The sequence below is a fragment of the Phallusia mammillata genome, chromosome 6 (genome assembly GCF_965637545.1).
Source record: "Phallusia mammillata chromosome 6, kaPhaMamm4.hap1.1, whole genome shotgun sequence".
In the NCBI taxonomy this organism is placed as follows: Eukaryota; Metazoa; Chordata; class Ascidiacea; order Phlebobranchia; family Ascidiidae; genus Phallusia; species Phallusia mammillata.
Genome location: NC_137257.1, coordinates 25,392,398 through 25,406,454, shown reverse-complemented (window position 1 = coordinate 25,406,454; position 14,057 = coordinate 25,392,398). Strand labels below are relative to the sequence as shown.

The 14,057-nt window shown below is 36.1% G+C and overlaps 2 protein-coding genes and 2 long non-coding RNA genes across 4 annotated transcripts; all 4 read left to right on the top strand.

The window, feature by feature from the left end:
* Positions 1-5,255: 5,255 nt before the first annotated feature.
* Positions 5,256-6,056, top strand: LOC145233946 (uncharacterized). The gene is made up of 2 exons (XM_080098705.1): positions 5,256-5,437; positions 5,673-6,056. The coding sequence occupies exons 1-2, from the start codon at positions 5,281-5,283 to the stop codon at positions 5,819-5,821; spliced, it is 306 nt and encodes a 101-aa protein (XP_079954831.1). The 5' UTR covers positions 5,256-5,280; the 3' UTR covers positions 5,822-6,056.
* A 137-nt stretch (positions 6,057-6,193) lies between these two features.
* On the top strand, positions 6,194-7,945 carry LOC145233170 (uncharacterized). The gene is made up of 2 exons (XM_080097842.1): positions 6,194-6,312; positions 6,578-7,945. Exons 1-2 carry the CDS (start codon positions 6,204-6,206, stop codon positions 6,769-6,771), a joined length of 303 nt encoding a protein of 100 aa, XP_079953968.1. The 5' UTR covers positions 6,194-6,203; the 3' UTR covers positions 6,772-7,945.
* Positions 7,946-12,513: 4,568 nt separating this feature from the next.
* On the top strand, positions 12,514-13,062 carry LOC145234765 (uncharacterized). Its single transcript, XR_013861344.1, has 2 exons — positions 12,514-12,649; positions 12,766-13,062. It is a non-coding gene; the product is annotated as an uncharacterized LOC145234765 (long non-coding RNA).
* A 115-nt stretch (positions 13,063-13,177) lies between these two features.
* LOC145232025 (uncharacterized) lies at positions 13,178-13,982 on the top strand. The gene is made up of 2 exons (XR_013860812.1): positions 13,178-13,322; positions 13,681-13,982. It is a non-coding gene; the product is annotated as an uncharacterized LOC145232025 (long non-coding RNA).
* The last annotated feature ends 75 nt before the right edge of the window (positions 13,983-14,057 follow it).

Below are 14,057 nucleotides of genomic sequence, written 5' to 3'. Positions count from 1 at the left end.
AAGATATCAGGAAGACGGGAACATGTAACAACGACACTGAATATGTGCTTCAACAGTTACTGAATCATGAGAACACATGGAACAGTAAAGTTACACCGCTCGATACCATATGTCGCAAAAGCAGCATATAAATTCCATGGAACGAAAAGTCATGGTTGCAAAGTTAAAATTTTCCATTACTTAATGCTTAGCCAAACCAAAGTGCCAAATTTTAAAATTTTAAAAATTTTAAAAAAAAATTTAAAAGCACGTGACCGCTACAAGTGAAATCGACCATCGTTAGATACCATTTGAGCCTCGTGCCACAAATAGCACCGCAGTTGATGATTTTATTGAGTTTTATTACAATCTTTATGTATTTTTCGATTTATTTGCAACAAAACATCACACTAGAATAATATTAAACCGGAAATTTTGAGTAACTTTCACAATTTTCTTCCACAAGCGGTGTTTGACTGCACGACACGTGTTTAAACCGAGCAAAAAGCAAATGATTAAGTAAAAATTTTTATTTATTTTGTTTTATGTGCCATGTACTTTTGAAAGCTCGAAAATTTAAAAGTTTGTCATAATTTTTAATCAGAACATGTTTTTTTAAAAAGTTTGGTGTTGTACATATTTTGATTCGCCGAGTTTGTTTTTCAGGAAAGTTTATGTAAGTTGTAAGGTATTGTTTTCTTGCTTGTAAAAATGGGTAGTTCTTGGACCAAAGCAGACTATTTAAGAGATGAAACGCTGAAAATTAAAAACGACACTTTGGAATTAGAAAAAGAAATCATTGAGGCTATACACAAAGTAATTGTAAAAAAAATATTCTGCCGGTAATTGCAGTTATATCTTTGTCTGTTTTTAATTTGTTTTGTAGAAACATCAAAACTGAAATATTGCGGGAAAATAGAACAAAAGGATGGAAATGTATCTGCTTTATACCAAAGAGAAATTAGTACCAGCGATAAACAATTACGTCAAGTTGCAAACGATGAAAACGAGCGACAAATCGAAAATGAACAGTACAGAAGTCGCATCACACCTTAAACAGAATATTTCATGAAAGTATTTTCTTCAACACGAAAACTGTATTGTGTATCGTGACATTGTTGTTAATTGTCGTTATAATGTGATATAGCTTGCGTCCTAAACTGTTTTTATTCAATTGATTTGCGTTAATTTTATTTCAGATTTGTTTAGGCCTAATATGGTAGCAATTATGGGAAGTAGCAGCTCGACACCGGAGGAGAATTAAAAGGCCCGAAAAGAACGAGACAAAGCAAGAGAGGAAAACAGAAAAATACAATTGAAAAAAGCCACAGCAGACGCCAAAAAAGGTAAAAATGGTGATGAAAAAGCTTGATTACGTTGTAAGTTTTAGCGGTTCCTGCTGTAAACGCCTCCGGTGGCTCCGGTGGCCAAACTATATACTTTTCGGAGTGTCGTTTGTTGCGTTTTACCCTATTGCCTAAACACTAACACAATCAGCCCTCAAAAGCGGTTAAATGTTTAAATAACGTACTAACTGAATAGTTGGATTGCTAAGATGATATTTGGATATTCACTGCCATTTACTTGCGCAATAAATGTTTTGTTGTTTAACAGATAGAGGGTCTTTGAAAATTACGGAATTAGTTGTGGAAAGCAACGGTAATAGACGAGAAGAGGTCACAATAAAGTACGAAGGGAATGATCAAGGTATAAAAAAGACTGCTAAAATAATGGAAAATCACAGAAAAAAAGGCCGAACTTGCTACTCGGGGAGCGAACAAACTCCCTCTAGATCTGTAGTATCAAATCAATCTAATTTGAAATACCCTCAAACTGCATGTCAATTCTAAGACAATTTGGAGTGATGCTGTAAAAATATTTTTTTTCTCATGTGTTGTTGATTACAATTACGTTTTTAAATGCCACATATTTTTATTTTATACACTTAATTGCGTCTCCAGTTGTGCATGAGTGAAATGTTTAAAAAATAACTTGGTCTTTTCTCTTTGCTATGTTTAGCAATAGTTCGCAAAGGAAGCGTCGCTTTTACGCATTTCTTCAAAAGTTTTTTGTTCTGCTGAATGTGCTGAATTGGTAATAGTTTGTTTGTGTTGAATCCACTTTCCACAGCTGTTGCGCCGTTTTCGTTTGCATTTATACTTGCTGCCTACGTTGGGGTTGCCATACGTCCGGATTTTCCCTGACATGTCAGGGAATTTAGTGTTTAAATCTGCGTCAGGGAGAAATGTTAAAATGTACTTAAAAGTCAGGAATTTAAGAACAAAAATTATATTTACTATGAAATCCATGTACCAACAGAGAAAGTTTGTAGTTAACCACAACCGCGTCTATACAATGAAACGTAAAGAGGTAAACTGGCGGCGCGCAGGTTAACGCAAACGGTTACTTTTTTGTTTTGCAGTGTGTGTGTGTGCGCGTAACAATACCTGTTTGTTACTAGTTGTCTAACAATACGCCTTAAATACGCAAATAAAAACCCGCGTCTCAAGAAACCACAGCATTCGACGATGCTACGTGGAAACGTGGGAAGTTTCATTTGCTGTAACTGTGTACCTCAAATGCAAGGAACTATATAACAACAAAAAGTCGAATGTCGTGAGACAATAAAAACGTTTTTACAGTGGCATTTTATTTTAAATTTGAAAAGGTCTTTGTGGCTTACCGTGTTGTTTTTTTCCTGAGTAAAATTGGTGCGAATGGCTTTTAGAGTGGTAAAGGTTGGCGACCACTGATATATATGCTTATTGTTTCAAGGATAGTATGAGCAGTGAGCTTAGCCTAAAAACTAAACAGAATCCTTCGCAGAAAGGTAATTGACAAGGATCAGAGTATCGTATAAAGTTTTCTCATGTCGCCGTGCGTTTCACTTTCGAATTTTCGAAATTTATTTCATAACAGAAGTGTTTGGATCGCAAAAAAGGTTAACGCTGCGGTTCTCAAACTGGGGTCCGTGAGGCAATTTTGCAGTGACCGCGAAAAGGGTAATTCTATGTTCTGATTTGGCGTCAGTTCGTGCAACTGAATAAGTTTAAATCAAAATTAAGTGAGAATCGACCGTCTCCATTGTAAACAATTGGCTTTATTGCATGCAACTAACAAAAATGCAATTGTTCGCGCACAATGGTAATGTTTTTGTCTTGTCTGTGATGTCAGATTTGGATCATCGTTATGCGCAATTTTGCATAACTAGCTAAAATCCTGCAATCGACTTTCGTTTTTCTGAAATATACATTCGAGCTTAAGGACCACAAGCCCTCGAAATAATGGCAATTGGACCGTTTAGAAAAAAATAATGAAAACGTTTGAAAACCACTGGGTTAAAGCAACTGAGGTAAATTTTGTCAGGGATTGTGTATCATAAAATATGGCAACCCTAGCCTACGTGACCAACCACCATTTTCCACATAACATTACTCACTGCATGGTTGCACAATACTATTAGGTCACATTTATTTTCAAATCTGAATACATATTAAGTTACGTTGTATAAGTACTTGACAATATAACTTGGCAAATTAACCACTGAATCATTTTTACCTCAACGCGGGAAATGTTTAACCACCGCATGACCCTTAGTAATCTTGGGTGCAACGCGAGTCAACAGCTATGACGTCATAAACGCGTCTGGCGGGAATTTTTCTCATTCAACAGCGCCCTTGTAAACTAAGCGATCGTGTGTTTAAGTTTCAGTATGTGCTGTGCTAAGCGTGTAGTTTCCAGTAGTGTTGGACTATCAATTGGAAGGTGTAGGTAAAACCCAAAGGCAAATTGCGTCTAATTATAATCATTCACGGAATGACGGGCATTCCAATAACCGTATAGAAATTGATTTTGGTTATTGCCCCGCAGGTCTAAATTTGTCCCAGAATAACACCAGAAACACGTTTGAATGATCGTAGCTACAGAGTACCTCAACACTTGGAGCTAATTATAAAACATGTTATTTTGATTAACACGTTTGTAGAGTAGCGATCAATCTAATTAATCAATTTACCACGTTTGGCTTCAAAACAATTGTTAATTAAAACAATACCTTTAATAAGCAACTATGAGTCAAGTACAAAACATTACTGTTGAACAAGCGTCGGTGCCAGAACGTAAAGCTAGTTGTTGAAAATTTTTACCACACGTAAAACATTTGGAAATTAAAGTTTAGTTGGGCCACTGCAGATATTAAAATGTCCGCAATTCTTACAGCTGAAAAATCATGATACAGAACAAACGGATTGCAAACTTTTATAAGTATGACTGGTGATCCCTAATATCTTTAGGTACCTCAGTTTATGTTTTGTTTAATTTATAATAATGCCTTGTTCGAAAATGTAGCCTAGTTCTGTAATCTTACTGTGCGTAGCGAGAATAAACCAATATGCTGATACGCCAACGCTGTTATGCAGAAGAAAGTATGAAGTGGTGAGCAATGTCTTGTTATACAAGCCGAACCGAGGATACTGTAGGCAGTTAACTGTTATGACTCATTGTTTTTTAACCATCGCCTAAATTATTTTTTTGTTGACAGCATGTTTAAACTGCGTTTAGATTGTGCGTACAAAATTCCCGACACATCTAATTAACATATGGTATGGGATCTTGCTGTCTTATATTTGTCACTGAAAATATATCTGCCCCACGATAACAAACCCTGAAAATATTCAAAGCTATACACCCTACGTTTGTGTTTTGCGTACGCTGTACAAAAAAGTGTGCGATACTATTTTCTTTCTGTTTTAATTTAAAGGTTTTACCTAATTCAAACTCTTCCGATTTATCATAACAAGTTAATAGCCGCTTTACGCTATCCTGTTCCATGTGACAAAGTAGATCAACTGAAAACTCGTCTCATATATAGAGGAAAATTTTAAATAATTTATTGACACTGGATTTTTATTCATTCAGTTGTGTAATGCAGTAGTAGGCAACCGGTCTGCGGCCCGGTACGGGACCGCAAGGAGTTTGTTACCGGGCCGTATAATTTTTCAGGTGTAATGCTATAAAACAATTTGCCCATGTATCCAGGGGATAATAAACTTAATTAGGCGTTTTTATTGCTAAATATTTGTAGTTTTTGAAGACCGGTCCGCGATAAAATTTTAGTTTGAAAAACGGTCCGCAGTGCAAAAAAGGTTGCCGACCCCTGGTGTAATGTTTCGGTAAATAGGTAAACATGGTACTTTTTATTGCTGTTGTTTCAACACGTCTTATTAAAGTTTTGTAGCAAGCGTAAATATGAAAACTAATGTTTCGTACAGGGGTAGGTTTGAAGTAAGTAAACTTAAAACGATGGGAAACGGCCAACCTGCACAAATAAAGGAAACAACAAAATCAGAGAAACGAAAACACGAAAGAGCGAGAAAAATCGATGAGACAAAAGAATCAACCTCAAAAATACGTGATAAAATCAGCGACATCAAAATTGAAACTGCAAAGGCAAAGCTACGTAAGATAAAAAATCTGATAATACCTTATGTCACCCTTGTCGAAAAAGTGCAAAATGGAATGTTTGCATTTTGTTCTGTGTGCTTTAAACGCCACAGGCAAAAGCTGCATCCTTATACCGCTGTTACTTCATTCGACTGTAAAATAGTGTAAACTCGAAATGGAATAATGTTACGTTATAACAATGTTATGTTACTTTTTTAAAACTTAAACCTTCAAAAGTTGATGTTTTTCAGTTCAAGGTCGAACCATGATTAAAATATCGGCCCCGGAGCATAAAGAGGACGGAACGCAATCTGGTCAATGGACAATTGAGATGAATACCACCATGAAAGGACTACAAAATATGAACCCCTCCATCAACGACTTGACTACTGGACACTAAACATTTAAACTTTAAATAATAAATTATGGGCGAAATGTATACATGTTTCAATGCGTTGTAAAGTTGCCTTGCATTTGTTTATTTACCGTGTGTCTTTTTTTAATGTATCTTGGACATCACTCTATGTTGAACCCACAACAAGTCTAATTGTCTTATCAAAGTTTAAATTTAAATACATTTTTTTCTAGTTTTTCATCACCTAGTCGTAAACTGAAAACTTTCTTTAGACGTACAATGCCGTTTTAATGCATATTTGTTGATCTGTTTGGTTTTATGTTTCAAATGTGTAAACGATAGACTCACTATAACCGCAATTCGTTACGTTGCAGCTAGCTGAATCTGGATTATATTTTATTTTGTTGATAACTCACACTTTTGAAACATGGGAAGAGGACTGTCAAAACTTGCAAAAGCTCAAGCAAAGGAAAAGAAAGCCTTGAAGAAAAAACAAAAGGCCGAATTAGAAAAGGCATGCGCACAACATGAAGAAGGTAAAACGATTTGAATTTACAAATAAAAAGTATTGTGTAAGTATAGTGAAATCTATGTGTTGTTACCTACATTTTTTGTTAACAATTATCATAACTTTTCTTGTAAAGTTGATGTTGTGTTAGCAGGAAAATGTAAATTGTTGCGCGGTTGGTGGAATTCGTACATTTTTGTCCGCCCGTTCATTTTTTTGTTCTGTTTGTGAATACACTTTGTAATTTTCTGCGTTTAAACAACAATATGACCATTGGTCAAAATAATGTATAGAAAATCGAATTCATGTCAAAATCACAAAACCGAGAATAGAAGAAGATGGCAGACAAATTGGAGAATCATTATTTGAATATATTGGACCTGACGAGGGAATCGGGTCCGCGTTAAATATTGCTCGCATTGGTTTCAAAGCAAGGGAACAAGCGGAAAATCATCTGCAATATCCGGCTCTCACTACTTCAACGTGAAAGAAAAAAATGTTATAACACACAAATTATATATGTAACTTTTTTTGTCGACCCTGGTAAGGAGATGCCCGCGAATAGTAGATAAATCGCTACCTGAAGATGTTAAAATGACTTGGCACCGATAGTGTCGTACAATTATTTTAGATAGAAGTCAACAAATATGTCGTTGCATAATGATTACATTTCGCCCTGTGAAAAACTATGCCTTGGTACAACTAAAAAAACTGTAAAACCAAAGGTGAAATGACCGTTTAAGTAAAGGTTTGCACATGTGCTTTTGCTGCGACAAATACAAACAAAAAGCTTGCAAACAAAAACTATTCGTACTGTGATTTACATTTGAGTGTGCCGTGATCGCTGGTCTGCAAAGACGCTTCAGGGCTGATCTTATTAAATAATTATGTTGAACCTAATTGCATTGTAAAGCGTTCCATATTTTTCTTTAGAAACCTTTCTTGCGTTTAGAATGTGCATGATTTACAATTAAATGTTTGCTTAGACGTACAACTTCGGTCCAACTTTTTTACGTGGTATCTAAGTGCATGACTATAACCGCCATCGTTAACATTCTTGGGTGCTTTTCAATATTATTGCTGTGCGGATTAATTTTAATATATTATCGGTCGGTTCAAATAACATAATTTATTTTTGTAATTGTATTACTGTTCAGATATTTTCAGCTAAAGGGTGGTTTATGTTACTATCTTGACAAGAATCATGTTGCAAAGAAATCAAATATTCTGATATTCTAATGGTATCACATAGTACTTTGACTATTTTTCATAGGTATATCACAATCAATATTACTACTGTGTGATCAATTCCTGTATCCCTTGCTTTATTTTGCTTCTATATGTTTTAAGCTTCATAAATATGCAAGCATGCTTCTCCATTGTTATAGGTTGCAAGCAATGGTAGAACTTTAAGGCAGTTTGTAAAAAAGGTATGTTTTTAAATTTTCGCAATTTATATAAGTAGAAGAACGCAAACGTATTTCAACCGACAAACGAACACATTCGCGCCGCTAACCCATGTTACCGTCGACGATAATACAGCAACATCACAAATCGCCCGACGTCAAAATATCCACAAGGTGTCAGTGCTGTTCAATAATAAACCGTAAAATATCGGCATGGTGTCACTGTTGTTCCATAATAAACGGTTACGCTGCGACTGTTTCATATGTACTTGGTCTTGCTGCCCATTTTTCGAAAATGTGCAGGCGCAATAATGTGCAGGTCAAAATGTGCGCACATTGTGTAAAAAAGCTCGCATGCCCGTCTTCACCTTTGTAATATTAGTATTGATTTTTAACTTCGACAGACATTTTCACTTGTCATCAGAATCGCTTACCTTCAGTCTACCACAACACCAGTTTCTTTTAAAATTGGTTTTGAGCAGTCATTTCTACTCTTTTAATGCCGATTCACCAGTAACTATTCCTACTGTCTATCCTAGCTTAAATTACTGAAAGGTGATGTTTTGGAAAAACATTTAACGTATGGTGTTAATTTCATTTCATTTTGTAAAATTACAAAAGATACACAAGATAACCAATGACAGGTTGATGTATCGCAAACAAGGCAAATAAAACATGATAAACATGGCTACTATTGTGCGCGTTTAACTACCTTATTTTGTTACCTGCGTTGAAAGCATTGCTCGGCTCTTGGCCGTCGCCCTTGTCATTGGTTTGGACAAATTTAGTTTGCTGGGATAGATTAGGTATCTAGGTGTCGCACAACGGTAAAAAATGGGCGACGCGAAGTACAAGATAACAGCAATTAAACGGTGATAAAAAACGCACGCGAAAAGGTTGCAAACGGGTGTACACGAGGCATTGCGCGACCGCTGGATATTAAATAAAGAGAGTGGTGTTGATTCTTGACCTATGTTTAATTCAGGATTGTGTTGTTGTATGATAAGGTATTCGAGGAGCATTAATTTGTAACCGTGTTTTGTGCTGCCTAATACGTCTGGGTAGGAAAAACGAAACGTAGTTAGTTTTATACACAAATACTGACTCTGATTTTTTTGCTTATATACTGGCTTAAATTAACGTTAAAAGCGACGTGGTTATTGGCTTCGGCAAATACACAAGCCATCAGAAATATGAGGCTAAAAGCTTTACCCTGGAACTAAAAGGCAAATGGTGGAATTTAATCACACGGATGAGAGATTTCATTTTTGCTCGCACTGGAGGGGTTAAAAATTCTAAACCCAATCAGTTGGTATAAAACAACCCGCCATGGTATCTAAACAATTTAATGTCAGTTTTGGAGTTAATGGAACCTTGCCCCCAACTACCCCTCTCTCTACCCATGCCTATGATGTGCTTACAAAGCTAGTTTAGAAACCTCCTTAATTTTTTATTCAATTATTAGAGGACTGCTTTCCTGTCGGTTTGCCAGACAGGGTCTAAAAATTGGAAAAAGACGAAAATGTTCTTTTAATGTGTTGTGTTCGGCACTTTTTCCGTTGCAACTAAATAAATTGTAGCCAGTGCAAATGAAAACCCTTTCTGTGTAGTGCGTGTATGAGATTTACCCTTTAAATCAAGACTTGTCATTTCTAATTAAATAGAAAGATCACTTGATGGTTGTGGGAAGTGGTTTTGATTTAATTAGTTGAAACAAAATACTTGATTTTATGGAACAAGATAAATTCATCCTAGTTAAAAACTATACTGATCAGATAACATTGTTTTTTTACCGATGCTGTGCTGTGTTACACTATACATAGGACCATCACACGTTTATTGTACGTGTACGTAGATGCACGAAGAAAAGAAAAAACGATCTTGTTGTAATGCAACACAATAAACAAAAAATGTGGGCTGGGAACATATTAGTAGTATCTGTGTACTAATTTAATTGTGTTTGAACGAGTAGGCGTCTAAACTAGGGATCTGTAGAATACTCGGTTTGTCGAATTTATTCGGCCGGAGCGGCCAGTTTTACAACGCTTCAGTTTCCATTTTTATAAACCGAATCTTTTACGAACGTATCTTTTCTGCTTAACAAGGTACCACACAAGCCTTTAAACTACGTCAAACTGAAATCGTGTCAACTATTATAATAATATGACAATAATTTTAAAAAAATTTCATTTTCTGAACTCCAGATAAAAGTAAAGTAGTTCAGTAGTTCATTAGCAGGCTGACAACCATAGGAGAGGCCACCTTAAACCCCAAGGAACTAAAACATAATGAATAACTGATTTTGTTTTGTAACACCTCTGTTTGCCTGATAGAAAAAATCGTGTTTTTTGTGACTTCGACGTCATAAATGGCTCGGCCGAAATCATTCGAAAAAAGTGCTGTATATTCGGTTTCGGCCGATTAGGTACATCTCTAGTTTAAACCCTTTATTCTTGCTTTAGACCACAAGACCCGCCGTTTTAATGACCAAGAAAAGCTTTGTGATATAAACAGACCAGACGTCGATTTTTGTTTCAGTTCACCAGGACGGGCAGAAACGTACACCAGTTTAACATAAAAAACAAACAAAAAATAGTTCTTACATTTCAATAAAATTTATTTTAAACGACATTATCCGCAGCCAAGATACCTAAAATTATTTAGCTTGCAAATATATGACTCATGACACAATGTGAACCTCGAGCAACCGAAAAAGCAAAACATTGAAACATATTAAACATAAATTGTTTTAATTTGCATTTTTCAAACATTTGCACTCACTTTGCGCAAAACCGTAAACAACATTTTGACATAAGTTCCACTGATATCCGCTGAAATTAAATTTATGTTGATAAAGTGGTCGTCGACATCAATCTGCGAATTTTTAGCAAATTTGTTTACTGGAAAACTGTTGTTGCTGTTATTGACAGGAAAACATGATGGATGACCAGCTTCATAACGCATTTGATTGTAAGTTTTTGCAATAAATTAAACTTTAAGCAGCTCTTTCTTTTTAGTCCCGTTTATCACATTAAATTAGGCTTAAAAAGTACAACATAAGTGCGTTGTTTATCAAGTGACATAAAACACATATAGCAATGCCACGCAGCCCAGAGTTGCAAGTCGGGCCGGGCTTTTCGGGCCGGGTTCGGGTTCGGGCCGGGTTCGGGCTTAGGTATTTGTCAGAAAACGGGCTCAAAACGGGCCTGACTTTACGTTCCGTTTCCGTCATTTTTTAGTAACAATTCTCTCGCTTTGATCGAATGCCCACCCTGGTCTAAAACGTATTGTTTACCCCATTGTCTACTATTGTTCATTGTGTTTGTTGTCTTTTCTCTTTTTTTCTTTCTCATACTTTGTTGCAAGGCTTTCGTGGATAGACCTGTCAATCAAAATTTCGGGCCTAAACGGGCTTCTCAAAAACGTTTCGGGTTCGGGTCGGGCTTCGGGCTTATACTTTCGGGTTCGGGCCGGGTTCGGGCCGGGTTCGGGCCGGGTTCGGGCCGGGTTCGGGCTCAGATTTCGGGCCCGCTTGCAACTCTGACGCAGCCTTTTACGCAGTTCTGTAATTTTACTTAAAACCTATATGTTTTGTTATTTTTTTATGTCAACGTTTGAGGTATCATGTTTAAATATTGAAATACATCAAACTAAATAAAGTTTCATTTGCAATGTGTTTTCTTTTTCATTCAGGTGAAAAACCCAAAGGTAGGTCGACTCTAAGACACCTTTCGCATTTTCACACAATTCTGATATCAACAACATCTAGTGAACATACAATACAAATCCATTTTAGTTAACCTACTGTACAGCGGCAATGCGCAGGAATACACTATTTCTTAGCAACGGAAATATTGAAAAGTGTGCGTAAATATTGAAATCGTTTGAATCAATTAACCGCTTTTGTCTATAAGTAGTTGGTTTATTTCAACTATTTTGTTGTTTCAGCGCAAAGAGAGTCGATTTGCGATCGAATTTGTAGCCTTTTCTCGATCAAAACCGAAAGCGAAAGAAAGTACGAAGAAGAAGTGAGAAAACTTGAACAACAACGAGAAGAGGCCTTGAGAATAGCTAACGAATCGGATGGTAAGGTTTTCCTCATAAAACAAAACACCCGCAACATAAATGTTGTTCACATACCATACACGATTAAAGCGGGTTAGGGGCGACCTTTCAGCAGCAAGTCATGTTTATTATCAATCAGGTCAACACTATAAGCTGCAGAGAGTGCACACTGTTTCGACCTAAATGGTCTAATTAAGCTAACATGATTTACAAAAATTTACAAGGTTTAAGAATTTTGTAGTTTTAAATAAACTTTACAGTTGAGAAATTAATTCATTCAGATCGAATTCACGTAAAACAAACAAGACCTGTGACGCACAATGACGGAACCACCACGGGACAGTATTCGTTGTACGCTACTGCTCCGGATGATAAAGTTGATGAATTAAGAGCTCGTCTGCCATCGGACGCCCAAGTGTTCGGAAAAAGTAGCAAGAGCGGACAAATCTGATAATTGAACACAAACGCTTTTTATTAACAAGGACAAAAAAACATTTAATGTAAACAATTACTTGTCAGTGTTCGTAATCTGTTTTCAGATTACAGTTGTACTTTTCCAAATATTTTGCATTTTTCACAAACTTGTTGGATGTTCTGAAAGATTTTAAAATTGTCCTTTGATGTGGTGTTTTTAGTTTAAACTTATGTCTGTGACTATGTGGCATATGTACTTTTACCGATGTTGTGTAAATATGGTTGCCTTTCCTTGGTTGTCTTTTTATAGAATTGTATATTGCTTCAAACAGGTGCAGGTCTTTTAGTGGTTTAATGATAAACCTGTAATAATGGGTGGCAATCAATCTGCTGTGCGAGCCGATGAGATAAGGGAACGAGAATTGGAAACAAGAAGGGAAACTCTCGCCATCGAAGTTGATGTTGTGAAGGCAAAGCAACGTGAGTGAAAAGAATAATATAAGATCAGTAACAACTTCACCTTCCACACAATACATACAAGATCGTATAGTGTAAAAACTTCGTCTGGAATTGAATAACGTATTCTTTTATTTAAGGCAAAACGATGTTGAAAATGTCGGGTCCGGATCACAAAGAAGATGGAACACAAGAAGGCCAATGGGAAACAGAGTTAAAAACCAGTGATACTAATTTAAAAAAAATGTCTGAAGATTTTGCCAACCGACAACTGACATTTGAAAATAAGAAGTACCTGGCAAACGCTAAATGATTTGGGATATTTTGCTTGTGTGCTGAAATTTTTGTATTTACACTTGTATAAACTCTGGTTTTTGAAATGTTTTACCCAAGTTATTGTGTTTGTGAAATATTACCGCGATTGTAATACGAATCAATTTGTACGTATATTTTAATGAAAATGTACAACAAGGGTATGCAATGCTTTGAATGACACTGGTCTGTTGTAAATTTTTAAGAATTTTGTTGTGTTGCAGCTAGATAATCCTGTGTTAGATTAAATTTGTTAACAACCGGTTTCTTTGAAACATGGGAGGAGGGCCATCGAAACTTGAAGAAGCTCAAGTGCGAGAAAGCAGAGCTTTGGCGGAAAAACGAAAAGCTGAACTTGAACAAGCTCGTGAAGATGCGAATAAAGGTAAAAAGTTGTTTACAAGTGCACAACAAATTTCATTCCAACAATTGTGTCATGTTATCAGTGCTTTTAATAAAGGGCAACCAAGTGTTATATATTTTAGTTTTAATAACCTGGAAAATAGTTTGCACTGATTTAATAATGAAAATAACCCAAAGAGACGTGAAAAGCGACGTGCTTTATTGTTCAAACGTTTCAGCAATTGTCCATGCCATTATCAGTCATATGAAGGGTCACATCAAAAATACTCATTTTAGTCACGGAAAAGATTGATAAAAAACGTGCAAAACAAGCGTCGCGTAAAAGTCAGTTTACTTACAAATCGTTAACAAACAAATCGTTACTGATCCTTTTCTCACAGACAGAGTTCATCTTAAAATCTCAGAACCCAGGATAGAAAAGGGAGGCAAAAAAGTTGGACAATCAAAATTTGAATACGAGGGAACCGGTGACGGGGCGAAATATGCGTTGGATATTGCGCGCACGAATCGGGAAGCAATTGAATACGACTCACAACGCCCGGCTATTTGTGACTCTTAAAAAAAGCTCAAAACTTTCAAAACACAAAACATTTTAAAATGCTTGTACATAATATGCCTTTCTTGTATGGCTGTTGAATGGTTTTGTCGACTTTAACTGAATTAGACTTTATTTCACAGTTCGATAATTTAACGCCACTGTATAAATTAAATCAAGTGTACAAAACCATTTTGACCACATTTTAACTTTTTGGATGAC

What these genes read in the sequence shown, in the direction of transcription:
- LOC145233170 (XM_080097842.1), top strand. Translation starts at nt 6,204, where the DNA reads ATGGGAAGAGGACTGTCAAAACTTGCAAAAGCTCAAGCAAAGGAAAAG. An exon ending in ATGCGCACAACATGAAGAAG is followed by an intron (nt 6,313 to 6,577) that starts GTAAAACGATTT and finishes AATAATGTATAG; the next exon opens with AAAATCGAATTCATGTCAAA.
- LOC145233946 (XM_080098705.1), top strand. Translation starts at nt 5,281, where the DNA reads ATGGGAAACGGCCAACCTGCACAAATAAAGGAAACAACAAAATCAGAG. An exon ending in AACTGCAAAGGCAAAGCTAC is followed by an intron (nt 5,438 to 5,672) that starts GTAAGATAAAAA and finishes GATGTTTTTCAG; the next exon opens with TTCAAGGTCGAACCATGATT.